The 11,764-nt window shown below is 32.4% G+C and overlaps 6 protein-coding genes across 6 annotated transcripts; 1 reads left to right on the plus strand and 5 right to left on the minus strand. All coding sequences in view use genetic code 12, as the record gives it.

Moving 5' to 3' along the window:
* Nucleotides 1–6: 6 nt before the first annotated feature.
* On the minus strand, nucleotides 7–3,483 carry DFJ63DRAFT_314083 (uncharacterized protein; the record flags this gene model as incomplete). The annotated part of the gene is made up of 1 exon (XM_064906285.1): nucleotides 7–3,483. One exon carries the CDS (start codon nucleotides 3,481–3,483, stop codon nucleotides 7–9), a length of 3,477 nt encoding a protein of 1,158 aa, XP_064760804.1.
* A 430-nt stretch (nucleotides 3,484–3,913) lies between these two features.
* On the minus strand, nucleotides 3,914–4,294 carry DFJ63DRAFT_314084 (RNA binding protein; the record flags this gene model as incomplete). The annotated part of the gene is made up of 1 exon (XM_064906286.1): nucleotides 3,914–4,294. The coding sequence occupies one exon, from the start codon at nucleotides 4,292–4,294 to the stop codon at nucleotides 3,914–3,916; it is 381 nt and encodes a 126-aa protein (XP_064760805.1).
* Nucleotides 4,295–4,670: 376 nt separating this feature from the next.
* Nucleotides 4,671–5,870, plus strand: CUP5 (H(+)-transporting V0 sector ATPase subunit c). The gene is made up of 2 exons (XM_064907096.1): nucleotides 4,671–4,741; nucleotides 5,045–5,870. Exons 1-2 carry the CDS (start codon nucleotides 4,728–4,730, stop codon nucleotides 5,511–5,513), a joined length of 483 nt encoding a protein of 160 aa, XP_064760806.1. The 5' UTR covers nucleotides 4,671–4,727; the 3' UTR covers nucleotides 5,514–5,870.
* NUP85 (Nup85p) lies at nucleotides 5,871–8,147 on the minus strand (the record flags this gene model as incomplete). Its single annotated transcript, XM_064905140.1, has 1 exon — nucleotides 5,871–8,147. One exon carries the CDS (start codon nucleotides 8,145–8,147, stop codon nucleotides 5,871–5,873), a length of 2,277 nt encoding a protein of 758 aa, XP_064760807.1.
* Nucleotides 8,148–8,359: 212 nt separating this feature from the next.
* On the minus strand, nucleotides 8,360–9,058 carry DFJ63DRAFT_314087 (uncharacterized protein; the record flags this gene model as incomplete). The annotated part of the gene is made up of 1 exon (XM_064906287.1): nucleotides 8,360–9,058. One exon carries the CDS (start codon nucleotides 9,056–9,058, stop codon nucleotides 8,360–8,362), a length of 699 nt encoding a protein of 232 aa, XP_064760808.1.
* A 169-nt stretch (nucleotides 9,059–9,227) lies between these two features.
* Nucleotides 9,228–11,726, minus strand: DFJ63DRAFT_314088 (uncharacterized protein; the record flags this gene model as incomplete). Its single annotated transcript, XM_064906288.1, has 1 exon — nucleotides 9,228–11,726. The coding sequence occupies one exon, from the start codon at nucleotides 11,724–11,726 to the stop codon at nucleotides 9,228–9,230; it is 2,499 nt and encodes an 832-aa protein (XP_064760809.1).
* Nucleotides 11,727–11,764: the final 38 nt, after the last annotated feature.

Genomic DNA, 11,764 nt, shown 5'->3' on the forward strand with positions numbered 1-11,764 from the left:
TTATAATTAAATGTCTTTCCATTTACCATGATCTTTGTAATTGGAATATAAGGATCTCAAGAATGTTTTTCCTGGGATATCTAAAGATGAACTAATTAATCTGATTTCTTCTTGTGAAAGTACATCGAAAGCACTATATATACCTGGCATTATTTCGTCATTAATTGAACTCTCAAAATTATATTTCAAATTGAAGAAGATATAATTGACTACTAATATAGGTAAGTGTTTCCTAAGCACTCTCTTGGCTAATACAGAAGAAGATGTCAAATTGGTCTTATCTTTAATGCTAAGTGAAGTCTTTGATGGCTCACATAAATTTTCTAATAATCTTGCATATGAACGTGCAGCAAGCTTGCTACTAGATATTGGGGATTCTTTTCTTTTGTTAGATAATGATTCTAAAAAGTATGAACAAGATGAGATTATAATATGATGACGGGAAGTCAATTTGTATCTATGATAAAGTAAAATATGTGAAAATGCTTGAGTTGCCAATATGTACAAATCAACAGAAAGATCTGAAGAACTGATGCTTGAAAGTAAACAGCATTTGTCAATAAAGGTTACAGTTATTTCTAAAGCACTTTGACTAAATAACCAAACCTTGTCACCAAGAGCTTCTCTAACGATGCTTAAGAAGTCCAATGAAGATTGTAATGATATAATTTCAGCTTTGGAAATGATGGTGCTTATTGCGGTAATAAATAAACGATGATGATCAGTAATATCCTTATTCAAACTCTTAATCAAGGCACCTAATAAGGTAACACAGGCACCAATATAGGTACTGTCAGCTTCTGCAGTACTAATTAAGACGTATGAAAATACTGTGGTTAAAATATCACCATCTTGTTGTGAAATTTCTTTAACATAGTCACTAATTTCATTAGTCAAATCTAAATCAAAGTGACTTCTCAATGAAAGAAATAAGGCCAAAACATAGAACACATCCTCAACTCCTTTGACCTCTAAATTCTTAGCAATTAAAGTAAAGCATACTCTTCTAATATCATTAGCGACAGCTGAAGTGTCAGTATTCTTTATGCTGTCACCGGTCTTCTTTATCAAACTTAAATAATCGACCTGATCGTTGGCATTGACCAACAAAAATGATTTTAACAACCAGTTAATATTATCAAGGTCTAAATTCTTTCCGCTAATTATTGACGTTATTCTAGAACCCGAAGATTTTAATACGTTCAATTTTAAAGTTTGGACTGAATGTATAGTCTCGTCATCAATTCTCTTCCCTTGAGAGTTTGACAAGATTAAGTACGCCACTTCGTATTGTGGGATATTAATATTTGAAGCTACTTTCTTGGATGAAAAGTAGGTATTCAACTTCTTTAACATGCCAGTGACATAAGTTTTACTATCATCGTGGGACAATTGAGTTAAATGATGTATCCAAATGTTCTTAATGATATTGACAACCGATTGATTTTTGTCAGCTCCTTTGACAGAAAGGATTTCAAATATTCTTTCATGTTCCTTTTCTATTTGAGATCCAAAACTTGGTTGTGACAAGAGATACTCAAGGGTGGTAAAATATTCAGTAACACTGGTATTGGCCTTGGTTGATACAATAATGTCGAAGACATTATCTATTAAGGAAACTCTTTGACGACGATCAATGGCCTGTAATGGAACATATTGAACGATCTTGGAAATTTTTGGACTAGTTTTCACTTCACTGTTTAAATATTTTATCAATGCTGAGACAAAGGTTGTTCTTTCAAAAATAAAATCTCCGTATTGTTCGAAACAACTTATGATTTCTGAAGGTTCTAAAGCCTTAAACACAATGTCAAGGAAAGCATGCAATTGAGTTTCATTGAAACATGTTTCTATGATTATCAACCATCTTTTGATGCATAATAATATCAGCTCTTTATCGCTTTTAATAGCTTTCAAGACTTGCTTTTCTTCACCTTTGATGATGTCCATGTTTCCTGATACTTCAATCAGTCTGAAAATAAAATCAAAGTAGTATTTACTGTCCTTCTTCTTAAACTTTTTCAAATCTGTGATAAAGTCGTTACCATAAATACATAATAAGTAGTAACGTAACTGCCAATAAATTGCAAGATCTGTATTTATGATTTCAGCATGTGATAACAAAGTATCTTTCAATTGTCCTTGTTTGGCAACTGATCCAGATAAGACCCCCTTTATCACGGAAGTTAATAATGGTTGTAATGAGTTTCTATCTTCGATTTTGTATAATGAAGTAACAAGGTTGATCAAATGCAGAGCAGATAAATCATCTATAGTTTTCGATACTTCTGATACGAACTGGTTGGATTCGTAGAAACGATTTGATCGTATCATTTCCGGCCATATCTCCATGATAAACTTGATTAAATCTCTACTTTTGACATGAGCATCGAGTAAACATTTCCCGATTTCATTGACAACTTCTAAATCTTTCATCACTTTCGTTTGTTGAGAAATATAGTTGGCATTCTCTAAAGCAAGCTCAATATCAAGTCTAAGTAAATAAACAATTAATTTCCAGTTGATGACTGAGGTTGAGTTTATCTCTTCGGTGTATAATGATTTAACAAAGTTGGTTGAAACAGTTTTATTGTAGAATTCGATTATGGATAAGAACTCTACTGTTAATTTGATGAAATGTGGAACTTCAACTATAGCTGTAAATAAGTCTTCACATAATTGAAAATCCTTATTTGATGTATTTTCTACCAGGAGTTTGAATAATACAATAACTGATTCCTTTGATAAAGTAGATAATATTGGTTTTATTTGTTTAACCAAATCTGTCTTAAAAGTACTGTTGAATATTGATTTCCTGACAATATCTTCATAGACATCTTTAATTTCAGAAAACTCACATACAACAAGGAAGTTTAATATGGACGGTATAGCGTCATGGATAAACTTAGTGTATGATTTTCTAGTTGGAGCGTAATTCAATGATGATTTTGGAGAATTTATAACATCTTTAACGGATTGAGTCCATGCTAAGGCTTGAGATTGTTTATAGGTTGGTAATTTTGATAATCTTATAGTATACTTGGATAAGAAATCAATGAGAAGTGATTCTTCAGCATCAATATAATAATCTCGCTTCACGATGTTTATGAAATCAATGATGGTATCGATGAAAGTATCATCAATATCAGTATCAAGAGTCGCTATTATGATCTCTATAAGTCTTAAACGATGAATGATTCTATTTCTGATGGATCTATCCAGTTCCTTTTCACCAAGATCATTCCAGATCTTTATTAATAAATGCCATGACTCTTTGTTATACTTCCATTGTTTGAATGCTGGTGTATTAAAATCATTAAGTCTATCACATAATAATTCAAGTATGAATATATCTTTGTTTGGTAAATAGATATCAAACTCTGAATCTAGTAACTTGTTAGCTGTTTCTATGATTTCTTTATACGAGCCATTCTTCGATCTTAGAAACTTTGTCACAGACTCTGCTGAGTTAAGTTCAGGCATGACCACTGTGGTTAATCCTGTTGATAATGTAATATATCTAGGTTATTTAACTTTTGATAGTACGATGTACTGAAAAAAAAAATTACCGAGTTGAGATGGGTTATAATTTTGCGACCAAATAATTTGGAAAGTACTACAAGTGAATAATTGACGATGACATGGGATCAATGTAGGCATGATGGAATGAGTAAGCGTATACTTCAACCAATGCTTTTACTTCAACGAGTACTAAACATTTTAAAATCATGTTGCTTGACCAAGATTTCTACAATTAATTCTACAAATAATTCTACAAAACTTAATAATATTAAACTTAGACTATGTCTATTATTGTACAAACTTAAACTAATTTTCTATTTCCTGTTATCACTTCAATGAATGAAGTAAAGACGATTCATTTTTTCCAATTTATTTTGAATCAAAAATACATCTAGATTAATAAAGTTTCAATCTTATCTTTAATACCATAAATTTGGTTTTTGATAGAAGAAGCATCATTAGAGGTGACTGAAGCAGCAATAACTGGACGAGAAACACCACAAGCTCTACCTAAAGCAGCCTTGGAAGGAACGAAAACGTATGGAACGTTTTTATCTTCACATAATAATGGTAAATGTAATAAGATTTCAATAGGTTCGGTATCAGCGGCCATAATGATGAATTCAGAAATACCTCTGTTTAAAGTCTTGGTGGCTTCATTAGCACCTTTCTTTAATTGTCTCAAGTTTTGAGCTTGTTGAACAACATCTAAGATTTGTTGAGATAAGTTTGAATCAGCTAATGGGAAAGCTTTTGGATTTGGAGCAGACATTTTTTCTAGTAGTAGGGATAGTGGTTTGGTTTTTGTTTAACAACAATTGTAAGTAAGTAATAAGTCGGTTCCTTGCAATAAAGCTCACCAGTAAGCGGACAAATTCTAATAGGTTTTAATCACAGAAGGAAAGAAACTATCTGGTATAATTAGTTACAGTGATCTTTATGATTTTTTTTTTCAGTCTTCCCTCATCGCTGGTAGAGAGAGAGAGAGAGAAAAAAAACTTTAGTTAGTGTCTTAAATTACGCTGACTGTCAGTAAATTATATACTAATAATCTCACTTTCCTGTATGTAAGGCCCCTTTAATTAAGGTGAACAACAAGTTTTTGTTCAAAATTGGATTGGGAGAGGAAATGAGGGTTTAATTTAAAGAGATAACCTATTTTGAACTACAATCAGTTAAAGCATTCCTTCAATTAATTAGTTATAATGTCAGATTTGTGGTATGTATACAATTACTATGAGACAAAAGGGTTGTAATATAGTCAATGTTGGGCACAGTGGCGATGTCAATTGTGTTTGAGATTAAAGTCATCAATTTCATAGCCATGTCTCGATAAATGAGATGAAGTCATTGATAATGATGACAATCATCAATCATCAAGTAATTGACTCACATCAAAGTAATTGGAATGATTCATTATCCATCATTGATTCACTCAATGCTTGATTGAATCTATGTTCCAACCCATTCTTGTTGTTCTTCAACATTCTAATCTTATACTAACTCACAACGTTTCTTATAGTCCAGTTTATGCTCCATTTTTTGGTTCTATCGGTTGTGCTTCTGCAATCGTTTTCACTTGTTTCGGTGCCTCTTACGGTACTGCTAAGTCAGGTGTTGGTATTTGTGCCACTTGTGTTACTAGACCAGATTTAATAGTTAGAAACGTTGTTCCAGTCGTTATGGCTGGTATTATCGCCATTTATGGTTTAGTCGTTTCTGTCTTAGTTTCCGATAGCTTGAAACAACAACAAGCATTATACACTGGTTTCATCCAATTAGGTGCCGGTTTATCTGTCGGTTTATCTGGTTTGGCCGCTGGTTTCGCCATTGGTATTGTTGGTGATGCTGGTGTTAGAGGTACTGCTCAACAACCAAGATTATTCGTTGGTATGATTTTAATCTTAATTTTCGCCGAAGTCTTAGGTTTATATGGTCTTATTGTTGCCTTATTATTAAACTCTAGAGCTACTCAAGATGTTATCTGTTAGATTTTTTGATGTTTTCCCTCTCTAGAGTGATTCTCCAGGTTTTCATATTTTTGCTTGCATAGAACCTTGGTTTCTTAAGTATTCTTAGCTTTATACTTAAGTTTAACATCATCCTAAGTTATCTTTTCCTTTTTTTATATATTTAATTCATTCCTAAACTTTTTATTAAAATCAAAAAAATAAAGGCACTTTAAAGTGGACTTTTGTTATTTTTAATCTATTTTATAGAAGTAATCAAGTAAAGCAAAAAATCCTTGTTTTTTGTATTTATTTATCTCTATTTTACATTATATTTTCCAGTTTTTATTATTCTTCTACAATGTTTATTTTCAATATATATATGAACTTACATTAAATCTAATTGGTTATATACACTTGAGCTATCTTAGCCACGATTGCTCCTCTAATAGTAATAAAAACTTGATTAACATCACTTGGAATGGTAATTTGTTCTTCGTCTAATACTTTTCTCCAATCATAATCCTTTGAATCTTCTTCTCTATGATTTATAGCGTAAGCATAAAGACTTTCAGCTTCTTTTCTTTCTTCTTCAGTGGAAGTAGTCTCATAATTATCTAATAATTCAATAATGACAACTAAATCAGGTAATTGGAATTTTACATCCTTTTGAAATAATACTGGTAAGAATTGACATAATAATAATGGATAAAACTTCTTGGGCAAATAATTGAATCGAAGTAAATGATTCAATTTTGAATACTTAGAAAACAGTTTATCGATATTATTCTCTAACCCTCTGAAAAATTCAGCTAATACAGCATATGGTGAAAGACATTGTCTTATAACGGGATGAATATTAAAACTCTTCTCAACATTATGAGACACTATATTATTGATTAAATCATCTGCAAATGGTCGATTATTAATCAAACTATCTTGGAATATTATATCCCAAGCTATGTGATGAACTTGTTTCATACCATTATTTTCCTTTCCATGACTTGGTGAAGTTGGATCAAAGCAATTGACAAGCATGTTAAGTGCCTCGAATATATAACCATCGGAGAGAGACTTAACTCCTGATGCATAGTACAACTGCTTGGCTGTTTTTGTTAAACTTAATTTAGCACATATGGTTAAAGCCCATTCTAAATCATCATTAGTTTGGAATTTATATCTGGGAAGAACATCAGCAATGATATTCCTACGTTCAACATTAGCACTTTGAGAACTTGCGATACTATCATTGAGTAATAAACCAATACCGACTGGAGTCAAACCTTCAACATTAAGACATTTATAAGCATGTAAAGTTAAAAAGTATTCAGAAATGGTTCTCTTATTTTGTAATGATTGGAGATTTGAGATTTTAGAAGCAGCTGAATAATATCCATTAAAGTATTGCTTTAATTCCAAAAGTTTGGCAACATATGCTGCTGTAGCAGGTTCAAGGAAATATAAAGTTTGTAAAACTTTAAGAAAGCTCTCTTCCAAAATATTAACAAAGGTTTGATCTTCAAGTTCAGATACCTCAAATTCGTTACTGTTATGAATCGCTGGAGGCTTCTCTTGGATAGCTAATTTATAGTAGTCTTTAAATAAATCACCATTGTCTCTCACTTGAAACAAGGAAAAGCAAACATAAACTTCGTACCAATAATCACAGTAACTTGAAGTTGTCTTTGGAAGTCCCGTAATGACATTAGCTAAATCATGAATTTGTGATAATATAATCTTTTCTTCATTATCAGTTATATTTGATCTTACATTCACGATTGAATCTCTGAATTCACATGCTTTCAATTTCCATTCAGCAAATTGCCCTTTTAGTGAAAATGTAGTATAGTTCTCCAATAAAAGCTTGAAATCAGATATGGTATTAAACAAGTCTAAAGATCTATCTTCAAGATCCTCAAATTTAGAATTATGGATCACATCTGAGGCTTCTCTTAAACGGCCACCAGTGATATATTGAATTATTAATGTATTCCAGAATTGTGGATGTTTATACGGTATTGGAGTATTGGTCATGATGGTATCCACCAAATCATCATCTGGCTTTGTTTTCAATGAATTGATCCAGTTACAAAGTAATTCTGGTCTATTTTTAATATCCAGATAAAAGAAATTTCCTTGTAAACAAAGAAGAATGTGTAAAGTACTATTTAATCTGCTTTCAGTTTCTGTGCTGGTATACTCTATTGAAGAATCATTCAACAAGTTGTATAAATTTTCAATTATGCTGGTGAATGATTCGTTTATCAACTCGTCTTTGGATTGGCTATTAAATCTATCTCTTGTACGGATTAAACCTATTGGTTCTTCTTCAAGTTCCAATTCTGAATTGTTGGATGTTACTGTTTCTATGATTTTATATAATGAGTTGACATAATTCACATACGACTTGGAAAATGCATTATTAGAACCAATGCTTGCCTTGTACTCATCATTGTTGAAGTTAAAATCGATACTCTGACTTGTATTCAACCAATCGTCCAACTCTAAATTGCTTTTAAATGATTCAAAGAGATTGTCAATGTTACTCTGTTGTTCTGTTGTTGTTGATGATGATTGTGAGATAGTTTCTGTTTCTGATGAAGAGGAATCATACTCTGGTATCTCTAACATCTCTATATCATCGAACCTGTGTACCTGAAACGAATCTTGACTCATTGTTGGTTTTGGTGTTGTTGTTGGTAGATTGATTATAGAAACTTAGAACAGTAATTTTGAAAATTATATAAACAAAGCAACGAACTGCGCTTGGAAAAATAAAATTAAAAAAAATTTAAAAAAAATGATTACTGCAAAATTTCCATTATAATATTTGCTATATTCTATACACCTTTAAAAATACAAAACTATAACCCAGCAGCTTTTGACTACTACGCTTCTCTTTCGTATTCAAAATCAAAATATTCGCCCATGTTAGTGCAATCATTATATATTTGCGTTAAGATGTCTATATTCTTTATGCACTTTCGGAATTTGGACATTGATATTGGAGCTCCAGAATTATAACTTTTCAAAAAGTTCTTAATCATCTGAAGATCAATTACACCTTTTTGAATGGTGCGTTCGGTTTTTCCTAGTTCATTGCCTAATTTCCATCGCCTATCTGGGACGTTTGAATAGGGAGAATCTAACAATTCATTAATACAGAACTCAAATCGCTGTTTATGTCTATCAGAAACTTCGTGAAGTGAATAAATTCCTCCATGTAAAGTACCTATTATCGCCATACACTCACCAAAGTTTGCTGTATCGATAGTATTAATTTGATCTCCAATATTAAAAAAGAAAATTTTGTCAGACGAAATGTTTCCAAGCACATCACCAGCAATACTTTGTTCTCCTTCCGTGCCCAAAGCAGTAACAAACTTATGTACAAACCCTAGAGGTTGATCTATCTTCTCTAACTTTAGTTGATGAGTATCGCCAGAATAAGTAAAACATCCTTGTACTGCATCTGCGAATACATTACTGAAGTGGGTCAGAACATGAAGCATAGAAAATGAAGGACAGATCAACGGGCCTCTACTAACTATGAAGTCATCATTTATTCTTTGAAGCACGATGATCATATTCCCAGCCAAATGAATATTTCCCTCTTCAGCATTCTGAGTTATGGTATATAATTCTAGAGTTGGGGCTTGACTAAGACATTGGATTTTTTTCGGTGTAACTTTAAACTTGGATGCCTCTACTTTGACCTCGTACAAATATCCATTTTTTGAAACTGCTAGCATACAGTTACCCCCCTCTCTCACTTTCCTTTATATCCATTGGATCTTCATGGGTATACTCGTCCTCCACAGTCATGTCAACTACTTGTTCATCGAAGACAAAAGAATCAAGTTTGTTGTAATGCTTTAAATCGTACAACTCAATAGAAGTCTTAATGGGAGAATCATCAAATGACTCGTGCTTCACCAATACAACGATATAATGTTTTGAAAATAACAGCATCTTTGTAAAAATCTTCCGTTTCTTAGCATCGATACGGTCTTTTCTTTGAGTTTCAGAATTAACTCGAACTTTATATAGAGTCAATATATCTCCCGAAGTAGTTAACAGAATAAAGTTTTCATTGCCCAACAGGATAATACCCAGTGATTTTAGCGTTTTCCCTAGCCGAGAAGGCACATAATGATTCAATGTAGCATCTAGAACTAATCTGTAAATCATGTCTTGCAGTATAATAAACATATCATTCAGAATACTCTTTTCCAATTTAGAATTATGAAAATTGTGACATATAGCCTTCATTCCTCCAACTAACGTGTGGTTCTTGATATCCACTGAATATTGAACTAAGGAATCAGTCGTTGTGTAAAGTACTTTCACGGAATTATTTTGTTTATCGAGCACAATAGATGTTACGAACTCATTTGAAGTCGTCTCATTTAATTCACTATGGTGCTGTCCCGAAACTGACCATAACTCAAGTTTATTACCTAACTTAGCTATTGCATAGATTATTTCAAATTCGATGCCTTTCAATGCATAAAACCTAGTGATTTCGGTTCCAAACTTTTGCGTGGAAACAATTTCCGAATCATTATATAAAACAACTTCGTTATCAACAGTAACATAAATAATGTTTTTATTTTCTAGAATTTGGGCAAATAGTATATGAGCTTCTAAAACTCTTCCATTCTCTAAATATATTCCGTTGGAAGTTACTACGTATGTAATGTCAATAAATTTTCTAGCTTGGAGTACTAAACCCTCGAAAGCTATTTTCGTCTTTACTTTCTTTATTTGATTTTGGTATCTGAAAACACCATTTTTCCCATCTAAGCTCTTACAAATAAATTCATTTGTACCCAATATTGGGGTAATTTTAAAGATACCTCCTTCTTCCCAGAGAGTCTTTGATACCACCTCAAGTTTAATTTCTGGAATCTGTAGGGAATCCGTTATTGTCGAATGATTTCTGTTTCCTCTCAAAGTCAATAGCTTACTTATTCTATCTTCTCTGGAATCAGAAGATATATATTTCATATCGATTATGGGTCCTCTGGGTTCAGAAGAGTATAAAATACTTATAAAAGGTCTTTCAAGATTGACTTGAAACAAAATGTCTGAAGGTGACAGTGATGTCTGGAAAAAGTACGAATCTGTTAAGTGATGAAGACCATTAGTGTTAGGTGAGGATGTTCTACCTAATGTGATCAATTGAAAATGGTTGATGACTGTATACGTGGTATCATTCTTTGTGGTAGCATCAAAATATAGCAAATATGTCATACCTTCATTTGTAGTAAGTAGAAATCGATTATCGTCGATAGCATCGAATGCAACGAATAGACCTATCATATCCTCACCAGGTCTATCCGTTAATAAATCTTTAGTAACAACGTTCGCCGAAACAGTTACACTGGCATCTGCGGTTTCTGCCAATGTCAAATAACGACTGTTGGGCCCTGGAAAGTAGAACAACAGAACACTACTTAGAACTAGCACACCACCGTGTGTAGTTGGTATGATATAACTTGGAGGAACTTGGAAGGCATCAAGATTTTTAATCAATGTAATAGTCTCCTTTACGATGTCAATCTGATAATATCTTAAAGAATATGTAAAATTGAAGTCTCGATATAAAACTGCTAAAATATCATTTTCTAACATCTCCATCTTTAGTACAACTATTGCGCCTATCGATATTGAATAGACTGAAGCTAATTTAACATCTGCAGATCTACTTCTCTTCTTTTTTGGAGGGGAAATATCATAGTCTTCGTTTATAATGAATAACAGTAGCACACCTTGAAAGTTATGCAACACAAAATATCTCGTTTCAGATGATTTGTCAGTCACTATTATTGGATTTGAATCTATCGAAAACTGTTGTCCTTCTGAACTAAGTTGACTAACCACACGAGTGCATATATTATCTTTTTGCTTATATATAATAGAAAGATTCCATGAGTTGTCCAACGCAAGTAAAACATTACTCAAACCTTTTAAGTGGATTTTATTGATGGCAATTATTGGGTTTTCTAATGGAAAACTAACAAGCTGTTTTACCAGTGATCCAACAAGATCTATGTCATGAAATTCCAATCTATTAACCTTTGAAAGAATCAATACAGGTGTGTCTGATCCTGAAAAATTGCAAAAGAGAGATTGTCTTGTGGTATTTGGCTTCTGTATTTCCGTTACTATTTTCCACAGCAATTTGAGATTATCAAATACAGCAGGAATGACTCTATGTCCCACAGTAGTGTTAAGTCCCAGCTGTTCCATGAAATAAAGGCACTTTCAGCAGTCTAAATAGGAATTTA

This window comes from Scheffersomyces coipomensis (genome assembly GCF_036884675.1).
Source record: "Scheffersomyces coipomensis strain NRRL Y-17651 chromosome Unknown DFJ63scaffold_5, whole genome shotgun sequence".
Lineage (NCBI taxonomy): Eukaryota > Fungi > Ascomycota > Pichiomycetes > Serinales > Debaryomycetaceae > Scheffersomyces > Scheffersomyces coipomensis.